Source organism: Rhamphochromis longiceps, linkage group LG14, assembly GCF_057381845.1.
Source record: "Rhamphochromis longiceps isolate RC_006_pf linkage group LG14, R_longiceps_female_GT1.1, whole genome shotgun sequence".
In the NCBI taxonomy this organism is placed as follows: Eukaryota; Metazoa; Chordata; class Actinopteri; order Cichliformes; family Cichlidae; genus Rhamphochromis; species Rhamphochromis longiceps.
The window spans coordinates 22,601,078-22,615,226 of NC_140570.1; the positions used below are offsets into that span (position 1 = coordinate 22,601,078).

General features: G+C 39.5%; 1 protein-coding gene across 1 annotated transcript in view; it reads right to left on the bottom strand.

Annotated features, from left to right (window-relative positions):
* grik4 (glutamate receptor, ionotropic, kainate 4) overlaps window positions 1–14,149 on the bottom strand; it is a 364,478-nt gene that overhangs the window by 92,280 nt on the left and 258,049 nt on the right. Inside the window, exons 7-8 of the mRNA XM_085429452.1 lie at window positions 9,951–10,129; window positions 4,609–4,662 (exon numbers count right to left, since the gene is read on the bottom strand). Of these exons, the coding sequence (XP_085285578.1) occupies window positions 4,609–4,662; window positions 9,951–10,129 (233 nt within the window). The remainder of the gene's footprint in view (window positions 1–4,608; window positions 4,663–9,950; window positions 10,130–14,149) is intronic.

Consider the following 14,149-nt stretch of genomic DNA (forward strand, 5'->3'; position numbering starts at 1 on the left):
ATTAACTTTCACTTGCTCCACCGTGCAATTATGCGCATAACCAAACTGAAAACTCTTCACAGCAATTTAGACAGATTAGATGTTCTTTTGATCAAAAGACATATTAAATGTTCCCATTCGAGAGACACAGTTTTAGATTACGTTCTAGGTTAGCGACACATTTGAACTTTGCTTTTGTTTTTGCATAATTTCAAGTATCATCAGTGGGTGAAACGATCTGCCTGCACAGGATAACTAAAGATCACCAGAATCTAAGGCCATCGCCATAAAAAAGCTGTTGCTAATTCACTCATGGTTGTATGCCTCTGCCAGTATTATCAGGCCTCAGTTGTTGACTTTTCAACGTTTGGAGATAAAATGTCATTGCTTCATCGTTTTATCATATTTTACATCTGTGTGTAATATTGTCATAATTAAGTTCTTGAGTTATCGCCAAAAATATGATTTGTGACCTTGGTCTTTGAGGCTTGAGTGAATGTTTTTATGGATGAAGAGTTCAAAAACATAAAGCTGCCAGTGCAGCATATCAAACACATGCAGTCAATAAAAACTGCCCTCAGCTTATGTTTGATTAAAAATGAATGAAATCATCACAAGTTGACCTCTGACCTCGAGGTCAAGGCCACTGGGACTGAAACTTGTCCAAGATTTTTAGTAAATGCACCTATTGTATGACTGTTCAAGTCCTAGCTGACTTCCTTCTTGAGTCATTTCATTTACTGGTTTTTCAAAAAACCTGACCTGCTCTCGACCTCATAACCTTGAGGTCGAGATCACTGAGATTTCAAAACATTTGAGATTTTAAGTAGACGCACAAATGATCTCAATTTAGAAATACTCCATCAGCTTTTTACGGCTGAGGGTTAACAAAAAGTGGTACAGATGATGTTTGGATATTATTTTTAGATAATAAGGAGAGTACACACATATACGCTGTGCATTCTCACACCCATGAACATGAACATACCACCTGTACATACATACCAGATATTACTGACTCTACCACAATTATCTTTATCATCTGTCTTGCTTCACATGTGCCTGTGGTTCAAGAGCTATCACCAAAATACATATTTAGAAGTTATTTCACTTTTAATAAATTAAACAAGCTATAAATGAAAAGCACTTATCATCTACAGCTCCCTTTGGGGTTTCATGTGCCAACTAGGGATGGACAATCTAGCCAAATGATCATATGACCGTCTTTTGGAATACAATCAAAGGATCTGAAATACAGTGTCAATTACATGCTTGCCTGGATACACTTCTCTGCATTATGTTTTACTGTGAATTTAACCAGAAAGTTGTTAAAGTAGCGATTTTATTGCTGTGAGACTTTTTCGAGACGTTCTTCCTGGTGAAACCAGTCACATTCTTGCTTCGTCAATGTGGACTTAATGTATTTACTTAGCTGACAGTGAGGGGAAACTCACAGAAACCACAAGGCCTTGCCGACATTGTGATCGCCACGAAAGGATCAAGGATGTGTTCGGCAGATTCTGCAGACTTAAAGAATCCAGAGTGAAACAAGCCAGGAATTAAGATGGATAACACTGATGCACCTTTCCTCAAACATCAGTGAAAAAAGAATGACCTATTTTCTCAGTCTATTCTTTTATAAGTCTCATATTGAAATATATGAAAATTTACTCACCAGCCACTTTGTTAGGTACACCTGCACTGAGTGAATTCCAGCACCTTGCTGCATCTACCCCTAAAGAATTAATGCACTTTAAAGGACAAATGGGGTGAGACTGGGTAGTAGAAAGGTGTACCTAATGAAGTGGATGAATGAATATAATAACAATAATATGAACAATTATGCACCTATCCAACTTATCTTGCAGGTCAGTGTGTGTAAGCTACAGAGATGTTTTGGGTCTTTTCCTTATAATTTTGTTTTCATTTTTTAGTAGCAGACTATTAACCCAATATTACATTTTATTATTTATTGCAGGCTAGATATGTGTGATAAAACATGCTGGTGACAAAACTATTTAAAATGAGAAGGCAGAATGAAAAAGCTGTTGGTGTCTTCATCAACCTGAGTTCATAGTATTTAAAAAAAATTAAATAAATCAAGCCAGCTACTGCTGCTGTGATCTGAGACTATAAACATAAATAATTAATACTGTTGGACTTGGAAACGACTTTGACCGTGATGTGTAAATAAACATTTTCATTTCCACGTCCCCACAGGTCGGCTTTGTGAAATGGCAGCATACTTCAAAAAGTACATGAAAAAAAAAACACAAGCATTGAGCGTATTATTGCTATTTTAGAAATGTATTATCACAGTGAGATTGGAAAACAGGCACAATGAAATGAAGTGCGATGGAACATAATGGAAGTTGTTCTCGTCCTCTTTTGTGTTGTTTTTATTTGTGTGTGTATGTGTGTGTGACGAACACAATGCGCAATCGGCACGGCCATTAAGAGCACAATAAATAGGATGAATCACTTATTACAACATCTAAGGACACAAACGTCCTTCTATTTTCTCCACTTACAGCTTCAGCATCACATCTCAGCCTGACAGGTATCATGGTCCTGGGTCCTTAACCCAGTATTTCGAGATTTTTTCTGGACTTGTTATTTATTTCATTAAAGGTACAAGATCGTTTATGTTCTAATTCTTGAGTATTTTATTTTCTAGTGTTACTTTTTCTTGTTTTATTTTTAGTTCTGCTTTCATTTCCAGTCTGTCCTAGTCTTGTTTCATTGTTTGTTTACCTTTGGTCTCCCCAGTGATGTCCTGCGTCTTTTTTGGTCTGTCTGCATTCTGTCTACATGGCCGTCTGTGTTCTCTATCTTGTCAAATTCACATGTCTTAGCCTGGGTGTTACTTAGTGTTTTATTTTGATAGTCCCATCTTGCATTTGTCAAGTGTCAGTTCTGGTTCCTGAGTCATTTCAGGTAGATTCTATTCAGATGCGTTCCCAGGCGTTTCCACTCTACCCCAATCTCCTCTCTCTGTATTGTGTCACATCCTCCATCGTAGTGTGTATAGTTTATGGTACTCTGGTTAGTTAGTTAGTTACTATTCTGCTTCTGTTACTCTTTTGCCTGCACGATAAAAGCAATGATTTTAAGTTATGTTGTGTCTGCTGAGTCCTGCACTCTCTGTTTTCCACACGCCCCGTTTTATGACACCAGGGGCACGATGCTGACCATTTTAATGATGCTGAAACTATTAACAATGCTGTCACTAAGCAATAGCTGCTTCTTCTTCTTTTCTTTTCTTTTTATAAAGAAAATGGTGGTAATGGTAGTAAGAGGGTGGTTGTGGTCATCATCTTGTATCTGCCATGAATCTGTGCTTTGTTCCACTCTGCAGCAGACCTGCTAGTCTGCAAGTGGATCGCAACAAAGGAAGAATCAGATGACAATGATCTTATTGAGGTGTGGAGGCAAGAGAAAAACAAGCAGGCTGAACAAAGAGAGAAGAGAAAGGAGAGTTACAATAAGAGAAGTGACTATGTCAAAGACTGTGGAGGAAAACATGAAGATGGCAGCAGCCCACTCCTAATGAGTCATAAATCAGCTTGATATGAATAATCTCTACAGCACTATTAGAGCAAAGTGTTTTGAACCTCATTAATTTCTATTAGGGAGCAGCTATCTTCTAAGTTTACTGTAGCATCAAATTTTCTCCAAGCCGCTTTCGTTACGATCGTCCTATAACTTTCACGGATCCCTTAACCTTTATGTGACCAAACGCCATTACTTCCTTTTCATTTTTAGCACATGTAACAAAATATGCAAAAGCTTGTTTTTAAGCATGCCCAGTGGACATTAAATATTTAAGAAATGCCTCTTAGACGTTTCAGTGATAATGATTCAGCTGTTAGCCTGTTACTGCTTCGAAAGCATCTTTGTGAGGAAGCCTTTACTTTAGCTGCCTCCTCAGCTCTTTCTCTGTTTGCTGCTGTCACCTCTTTTAAAGGCAGTGTGGCTGTAAACAGTATACAACACCTAGTAATGAAGTAACACAATAATCAAAGTAAGCAACTGTGCACTTCACAGTATGTAATGCAATGGGATTAAATCCATGTGGAAAAAGGTAAGTCCAGCTTTAAAAGCAGCAAGACAACCCATGTGATAGACCGATGACTTGTCGAGAGAGAGACCCCACATTTTGCCCCCCGAAAATGCCAAATGGAGGGAAGGATGGATGAGTCACAGCCAGACTGATCAGAAAAAGCAAAGAAAGACTCTAATGATGATGACTTCCTCATTCGTTCAACAGGTCCCGTCTGGCTTTCTACAATTATAATTACAAGACAAATGGCAGCACAAACAACACCAGCAGTTGCAGCAGTATGACTTATAAAAATTAGTAATATTTATTTGTTTGGTCCAGAAGTGCACTTCACCCAGTGAGTGAGGCCAGAATAGCAACTGTACTTGGTCTCCAATTTGCAGTCACATTAAACGAGCAGAAAAAAACTGCCTGTAAAGCCCTGATTAAACGAGGCTCTACAATTTCTCTGTCAGAGCTCTATCCACTCAATCACTCATTCAAGGCAGGAGCATCAATTAAAGTACTATTTTAATACAGCGCTCGAAATCAACATGTTACGCCCACGCCATTTTCCGTCTTCTTACCAGAGAGGTGAAGATGTAAGTGTAGTAGACTGACAGCATTCCCAGCTCTGATGCCTGCAGAGAAAAAAAAAGACAGGAAGGGCGACAGATGAAAGATTAAAGAGAATGTAAGAAAAGTGCAAGGCACATAGGATTGGTTATTGAACAAAATGATATTAAGTTTGAGGTCAAAGAAACACAAAGAGGTGGGGAAACAAAGCAAAAAGCAGGGATAGTGATAAAACAGGGTAGAGAGGTCAGTGATGCAGTGTAACTCGAACTCTGGTGTGAGCAGACAGATCAACTGCACATCTCGATAACACCGGGCATATTCCTATCTGACAAAGGTTCTCAATAGAGCAGTTAATTTCTGAGGAGCATTAGTATGCCGTTCGACACTCTGTCTTACAATTTGATTAAATCAAGTCAGAGTGAGGAGCAGTTGTGAAGGACAGGGTGAACTTCTCATGGTTTCATTTCATTAAAGCTATCATAAAAGAAAATCATGAAGGAACAGATTTTAGAATCAGAATCAGAAAGGGTTTTATTGCCAAATGTTGAGCGGGTTTACAACATTAGGAAATTGCTGCGGTGCTTCAGTGCAAACATACTGTTATAAATTACGCTTAAATAGACATGAAAATAAAAATAAGAATAAGAATTAAAAGTGCTAAGTAGATAGATATATACATGATATATACATGAGTGCAGGTGGTGATCAGTGCCAAACATGGAATGATGCAGTTACACAGCGTAGGGTCATGTGTTAGTGGTGGGGACAGTCATACGGTTATTGTTCATGTGTTCAACAGCAGAGGGGAAGAAACTGTTCTTATGGCGAGAGGTTCTGGTGCGAATGGACCGGAGCCTCCTGCCTCAAACAGACTGTGTCCAGGGTGAGAAGGGTCAGCTGAGATCCGAGCTGCACGCCCCAGTGTCCTGGAGGTGTACAGGTCCTGCGGAGATGGGAGTCTGCAACACGCTGCAGTCTCTGTTTGTCCCTGATAGTGGCTCCAGGGTACCACACGGTGATGGAGGAGGTGAGGATGGACTCGATGATTGCAGTGTAGAATTGCATCATCGTCCGTGTTGGCAGGTTGAATTTCTTCAGCTGCCTCAGGAAGTACATCCTCTGCTGGGCTTTCTTAATGACGGAGGTGATGGTGGGCTCCCACTTCAGGTCCTGGGTGATGGTGGTACCCAGGAAGCGGAATGAGTCCACAGAGGTGATGGGGGTGTCAGTCAGGATGATGGGGGGGAGTGGAGCTGTGTGCTTCCTGAAGTCCACAATAATCTCCACTGTCTAGTGCCACAACGCACATTATCATTAAAACCAATTAAAACCCATAAACCTGTAAATATCAAGTGGTTGACAAAAAAAATGTTTTTCAAAAGTCCCACAGTGAGGAGACCAGATGTCTCTGTTGTGCTGTGGGGGGGCATCATGTTCTCATGGTTTGGATTCTCTTAGAGGAACAAGTCACATTAAATCAAACTTGTTATCAGTTATCTCTTTTATCTTATGATGAAACAGATGTTTGAAATGAATGAAAATGAGAATAATATCCATATAGTTTCCACACTGAAATTATTCTAAGTGTGCATCATCAGAAAGACTTTAATAACAGATATTTACCTGTGAGCCAAACAAAATCTTATTGCTTTTTATTTGTTTTTGTTTCTAATGTCTCTGTAAAGCACTTTGAATCACCTTGTTGTTGAATTGTGCTATACAAATAAATTTGCCTTGCCTTGCCTTGCCTATTGTGTGCTGAGTGTGAGTATCAGGTGTTCAAACTACAGTAAATAATAAAATACTAAAAACATGAAAGGTGCTAATTATTACAGCCTTTTTATTATTAAACTCCAAATGACTGCTCAAGATGTTTTTGTACAGCTTGTACTTTTGCAAACTTAAGCACGCTATTAATCTAAAAGTACCCTGAGCTTCTCTATGCACAGTAAATTACATGCTTCAGGGGGGTTGTTTGTTAAGGTCTGCCCTGGGGTTACACGGCAGGTAAGGGTAGCTAATGGTACAAGGCGGCTGAAATGTTCTCTCTTTGCAGAAAATACATAAAAAAAAACTGAATATTTCAAGCCACTGCCTCTTTTCTGTGGGTGACCTCTGCCTTTAATAGCAACAAACAGAAAATGACATTATGACCCAGAACGCTTTGTTTGCTACCCACACTTTATTCAGGATGTACAACACCGCCATAGCTAATGGCTGATGAAAAATCCCTTCGGTCTCTTTTGCTACTTTTGAAATAAGCCTTCTTGCGTTTTGTTTTGGGTTTTTCTTTTACTTTTGATCTTGTGGTTGTTCAACCACAGCTTTTGGTCAGAGTGCACAGTTTGCACTGCACCATATATACTGGACAAAGTCTTGTAATAAACAGCTGTGCAAAGAATTGGGAGGCCTGAATAAATGAGATTAAACACAAAATGCTGACCTAAACCCGTCTGAATGCTAAAACCTCAGAGAGTGAGACCTTTGCCGGAAGACGGTTTGAAGTAAGATGTAAACAAACTAATAAGGGGCAATGTCTTGCATGACATAGGCCATTCCTGTCCCTTTAGACAAGCTTGGCGCTCTCATGATTATCTGAGACTCGTGAATATTCCAGTGCAGAGCTTTGATATGTTTGGCAACCGCACACTTCACATGAGGTTTGATTGCCAACTTTCTACCACCCTGCCACAGGACTGTCTTTTGACAGGCAGAGACAGACAGCGTGACGCAGAAAGAAGACGGGCTATGCGAGAGCCAAGGAGATGGATGAACAAGACCACATGGCGAGGGTGGTGTGAAGAAATAAAGTGAAATCCTCTTCACTGCATTTGGGTGCAGAGAGTGGTGAGAAGAAAGACCAACTCCATATTCAAACTGAAGAGACAGATGGAGCACACACAGAGAGAAAGAGACAGTCCAGTGTGGACTCCTGCTGCTCTGTGGTTGCTATGGTGACTAGATGACCACTGAAAGACAACCTGAAAACTTTACTTAGACTGAAAACTACTGTGATATATATGTGTGTGTGGGGGTGTGTGTGTGTGTGTATATATATATATATATAAAAATAAGAGGGAACAATTAATATAATGAAAAAACAAGAGAATCATCTTCTTCTCCATCCCTCTCCCAACCCTCTTCTGCCCCCACTCATTGTCACCTCCACTCTAGCTATCCATCTATTGTCTTCAAGAAATAATGAGGTGTGTATTAATTACTAAGAGACCATATGCTGCTGCCACACACCCTCGCTTCTTCAGCTCCAACCTGCACCGATCCCATTATTACTTTTTACAGCATAAATGTCCAAACAGCAGGAGCTGTATCAGTAGTATTACATTGCTGTAAAAACAGATTTTTCTTTCTTTTGCGATATTTGCCAAAATATAACTAATTAGACAAAAATTACAAAATTAAATACAAAATGCAGTTTTTAAATTATGATTTTTTTTTATTAAGGGATAAAAATAACCAAACCAACCAGGCCCAGGTTGAAAAAGTAATTGCCCTCCCCAGACATGAATTAATGGTGATTAACCACATTTTTAGTTGATTTGACTTTCACTGGCCACGACCAAGCCCTGGTTACCACTACCCTTCCTAAATCAAGAAATCACTTTAATAGAAGCTGTCTGAGAACAGGAAGTAGGCTAAAAGTTCTCAAAAAATCAACACATGCAATTCACAAAACAATGTCACTGACATCTGTCAGTCTGGAACAGGGCAACAATGCCATTTCTATGGATCTGGGACTCCAGAGAACCCCAGCAAGATCCATTATCCACAAATGGAGAAAACTTTCAGGGGAGGCCTGGTCTACCAAAATGACTCCAAATGCAATTAGATTAGATTAGAATTTGGGATTCAACAATAAGAAGCGTGAAAACAGCATCCGTAGCAGAGCTCCACGGGGAAACTGCTGACTCAACAGAACACAAAGGCTTGTTTTGGGGATCCACCATCTGGTGGATATCCTGGACTGATGAGACAAAAGCTAAACATTTTTGGAAGGTCCTGTTACATCTGGCTTAACACTAACAGCATGCCATAAAAAGAACATCACACCAACACTCAAACAGGGTGGAGGTAATGTGTTGGTCAATTATTGCTGTAATTGATGGAACCATGAATTCTGCTCTGCACCAGGAAAGCCTGAAGGGGTTTGTGAAGCTAAATGCCACTTGAATGGCTAAAATAAAATAAAATAAAACAAAATTAAATAACATTTTGGAGTGGCCTAGTCAAAATCCAGACTTAAATTAGATTGAGATGGTTACACAGGCCGGTCAAAATTCCTCCACAGTGATGTCAAAGAGTCATCGCCACTTATTACAAATGCTCGACTGCAGTTCTAAATTCCTAATTCTAAATATTAGGTCAAGGGAGCAAATCATTTTTACACAAGGCCATGTAGGTTTGGATAGACTGCCTTAATAAATGAAATCATCATTAAGAAACAGGATTTTGCATTTACTCAGGTTATCTTTGCAAAATGTAAAAGCAAAATATTTGAAAACATCTGAAACATCTAATTGTGACAAATATGCAAAAAAGAAAAAAGAAAGAAAAGAAATCAGAAAGGGGGAAAATACTTTTTCACAGCACTGCACATTAAAGTAAACGTGTCTAAGGTCGTATTAATGTTCCACAGCATTAATTACTGGTATGTGCCATTAGCAAAGAAACCACGCAAAGGTCACACTGATATGCTTCTGACAGAAACTGCACTCACTGGTGTTGTCAGTCGTTTTTTCTCTGTTTATGTAAAAGAGGAGGAACCAGTAGATAATAAATTCACTTCATGTGATACACTGTCTTAAAGAAAAAACACTTTAAATAAAATGAATGAAAGGTACAAAAGTGGAGAAAAGGCCTTTGTCTTATGAGTCTGTTCTTAAACTAACCTGCAAAACATTTGGTGAAATCTTACTTCTCGACACTCAGTCATTGGAATACGACTGGATTTTATGCACTCCTACATGTGCAGTAATTTGAAAGGACGTGCTTGTTTGGCAATATCGCTTGCGTTCATTTCCTTTTTAATTTAGGCTTAGATTTTGAGCATAACTCTGTCTTTGAAAACCTGTGCCCACTTAAACACAAATTCTTATCATCCATCTTGCAATTCAACACTAAACGACTTAAAACTTTTCCAACTTTCTCCAAATACTGGAGAAAGTTGAACAGTTATCCTTGAACAATTGTTGCCACCGGCGTTCTTCCCTCGCTTTCACTTTTTGAGATTTATATGAATGTGGAGTGGTATTAATCCCAGACCGCAGGCACGGAATAAAGAGAAGCGTTATCAGTGCATACAGATCACGGCTATCGTGTGTCCCATACTAACCCGCTCCAAAATGATATGTGACATTGTGGCATTGGCATCGACTATTATGGTGGGAGTCTTGTCATCTCGAATCTCCTTTAGGAGTGGGGTCGGGTCCTGGCTGTCATCAAGCATGCGCACAGACAGAGTCTCCTTGGAGATGAGGAACTGCCTGAGGAGCTGCTCCAGGTTTAATAAGCCTGCCGGTAAGACACACATGGAAAAAAGAAAGAAAGAAAGAAAGAAAAGAAAAACATGAGAGACAGAGAATTACTCATATTGAAGGAAAGAATCTCCCAAGGAAATGGTACTTTAAATGCATTTTTAAAATTAGGATATATAGCCAAAAAGTTAAGGAAAGTCAACAACATTTATTAAGTTTGATCCTGCAATGCAGCATGAGCCTAAATATTCAGTGTCCTTATACAGTCGTGTGAAAAAAAAAGTTTTCACAGGACTGCAGAGTCCTGTGAAAACTTGAGTACACTCCCTGATTCAGTAGTTTGTAGAACCACCTTTACCATCAATAATTTGAAGGAGACACTTTCTGTGTGACTTTATCAGTCTCGCTCATGGTTGTGGAGAATTTTTTCCTTAAACGAGGTTAGTCTTTATGCAAGCCTGCCACAGCATGTCAGTGGGGCTGAGGTTAGGACTTTGACTGGGTCACTGTAACACCTTGATTCTTTTCACTTTCACCCATTCTGTTGTAGATTTGCTGCTGCGCTCAAAATAATTCTCCTTCATGACCCAGTTTGGGCCAAGCTTTAGCTGTTGCATGATGCATGACTGCAAGCTGCCCGAGACCTGTACTATGAAGCAGTATTTTCTCATATCCAGGTAATGTCAGACTGGCCCTGGGTTTTCTGTACTACAAAAACAAAACTCTCATCATGGTAAGTTATGCTGGTAACGTAACCTGCTCAAGAGCAGATCCCTAATCAGGTTCCAGATCAGGGATCATCAGGTATGAAATCACCATCTATTGAGCCTCCAGTTCTCCAGAAAAGCATTACCATTCCCGGGTGTTTGCATGGATAGTAGGAAGCTCTTTCAATCTAAAATCTTGCTGTTTTATACTTTGAGTTTTCCAGTTGTAAAAATGTTATTCTTATGAAATAAGCAGTAATATATTATCCTACATTAGGACCTCTGTTTGTACTTTATTTCAAATCTATATGCAGACTAAGGCTGCAATTGAAATCTGCTTTTATATTCATTCTTAATTGGATTAAACACAACCAAGGTTGCTAAGTAACAACAAAAACTTAAACTGTCTAACATTAATTAAATACTCATTTTCAATATATGTATATATATTTCTTAATGATAGAGTTATGATATTGATAAGTCTCCTAACTTACACAGTTGGTATTAATGTAGCAGCTCTTTTCCACTTTCACTGATTGAAGTGTTTGAAACACACACACATTCGCACAAAACATTTAATACTAAATTACTGTAAAGTCCTTTTCTTCTCACACATGCACCGCTGATTTGTTTGAAGCACCTATGTTATTTTCAGTCTGTGTTATGTCTTTAACCTATTCATTTCCCCCTAATGCTATAGTTTCATGTTCCTTTGTAAAATATGCTGCTCTAATGTCAGTCTACACTGATCCATAATTGCCATTGATGAAATGCTGCCATCACCACCCTCTTCACGTGAATGTGCAAACCTTGTGGAAACCATGGGTTTAACTTAGCAAGCTGATAATCAGCTCCGTGCAAGCGATTATCCTGATTGCTAATGTTAGGTTAAGTGAATCAAAGTAACGGGAAGACTGAACGGGATTTGTACTGTGGCTGCAAAACAATTCCAAGTCGTCACCCCTCTGCTACTGTGCTCGACATTTGGTTGCCGATGTGCATTAGGTCTCGTCTGTCAAATAAACATTATTCTAGAAGTCTTGGGATTTGACCAGAAGCAACTTTTCTTTGTAAGATTTGACACAGAAAATGCCCTGTCTTCTAAACATACTTGTTCTTTTTCTAATTGTACAATGTGAATTTTAATATTTAATATGCCATTCGAGGCATGCAGAGTCTGAGATGTAGCTCTTGGATTTTTTGCAGTTTTTCTGAGCATTTCATGGTCTGGCAACTTCAGCTTTTATAGAGGTGCTCACACTGGCTGATGATCAATTAATCAATTGCATTTGAATGGCAGCCCACGGCTGCTACTTACCTCCTTAAGTCCTGGAAGTTTGTACTTAATTCTTCTCAGGACTTTACTCAAACGAGTATTATTTTCGTTCAGATCAAGTACACCGATCATCTTTAACGGCGGCTATCAGGTAGCTATCAAACTGAAAGCAATGAACTTCTCTCATACTCTATCCCCTGGTAATAGACCATTTGACTCCAGTTGGGTGAGTGGGATTTGCCCTAATTAAAGCATAGCCGACTTAATCATAACACTCCCGGCAGCATTTTACGAGTCACTTTGCATCCATATATTAGCAGACCCAGAGAGGATATGGGCTAATTTTCCATGTAGTTGTCTTGGGAAACTTGGAGTTCAGTAAGATGAGGATAAATACAGCCTCAGTAAATCCAAAGGGCTTGTTTTGTGGTGGCACAGTTTGGTATTTTCGTGACACTGATGTTTACTTAAAGCATCTGTGAGGTATTTTGGTAGCAGGCACAGAGTGCACAGGTGTGAAGAGAGACACAAACAGGTGGAATATTCACAGGTGGATGAAGCAGCAAAGCAAAGTGAGCTGTAGAAATGTTGATGAACCATGTGTAAAATCATATCTGCTTTTTTGAGCAATGCCACACCGCTGGTACTTCAGAGGTTGATGAACAAAGATAAGATGAAAACTTGGACGAGCAACAAAACTGTGCCTGAAATACAAAGAAGATATTTTAACGAATCATTCCCCTGCCAGTGTATCCCTTTAATTCGACATTAAAAATTATACTGCAGTTGAAGCGTCATTGTCAATAAATCTGTCCACATCTATATTAATATGAGTGATTCTAAAACTCCACAGATGCTTTGTACAGCAAAGCAAGCTTATCCTTCAGTTTACTGAATCTCTGCAGCAATGTCACGCCAGCAGGACGTGCATAAATCTACCACATCTAAAGTTTGACTAGCGCCACACCAGATTTCAGCAGCATTACACACAGCCATCCCAGCATAGACCTTCATTAAATCACCTGAAAATGATGCCAGGCTGCTATAAAAATCACACTTAAAAAAAAAAAAAACTCCTGCAAAGGCAACCTGTTGTGATATAATGTCACAGTGTGTCTTATACAGGGAGTGCAGAATTATTAGGCAAATGAGTATTTTGTCCACATCATCCTCTTCATGCATGTTGTCTTACTCCAAGCTGTATAGGCTCGAAAGCCTACTACCAATTAAGCATATTAGGTGATGTGTATCTCTGTAATGAGAAGGGGTGTGGTCTAATGACATCAACACCCTATATCAGGTGTGCATAATTATTAGGCAACGTCCTTTCCTTTGGCAAAATGGGTCAAAAGAAGGACTTGACAGGCTCAGAAAAGTCAAAAATAGTGAGATATCTTGCAGAGGGATGCAGCAGTCTCAAAATTGCAAAGCTTCTGAAGCGTGATCATCGAACAATCAAGCGTTTCATTCAAAATAGTCAACAGGGTCGCAAGAAGCGTGTGGAAAAACCAAGGCGCAAAATAAGTGCCCATGAACTGAGAAAAGTCAAGCGTGCAGCTGCCAAGATGCCACTTGCCACCAGTTTGGCCATATTTCAGAGCTGCAACATCACTGGAGTGCCCAAAAGCACAAGGTGTGCAATACTCAGAGACATGGCCAAGGTAAGAAAGGCTGAAAGACGACCACCACTGAACAAGACACACAAGCTGAAACGTCAAGACTGGGCCAAGAAATATCTCAAGACTGATTTTTCTAAGGTTTTATGGACTGATGAAATGAGAGTGAGTCTTGATGGGCCAGATGGATGGGCCCGTGGCTGGATTGGTAAAGGGCAGAGAGCGTAGTGCCGTACAACAGCGGAGCAAACAAAACAAATCGTCTTACGATATGACAAAAATCACGGACAATCCATAGAAAAGCCGCACCTGACTAAAAGCCGCAGGGTTCAAAGCTTGTGCAAAAAGTAGCGGCTTATAGCCCGACAATTACGGTAATTGAAATGGGTATATATTTGTATTTTGTTAAGTTGCCTAATAATTATGCACAGTAATAGTCACCTGCACACACAGATATC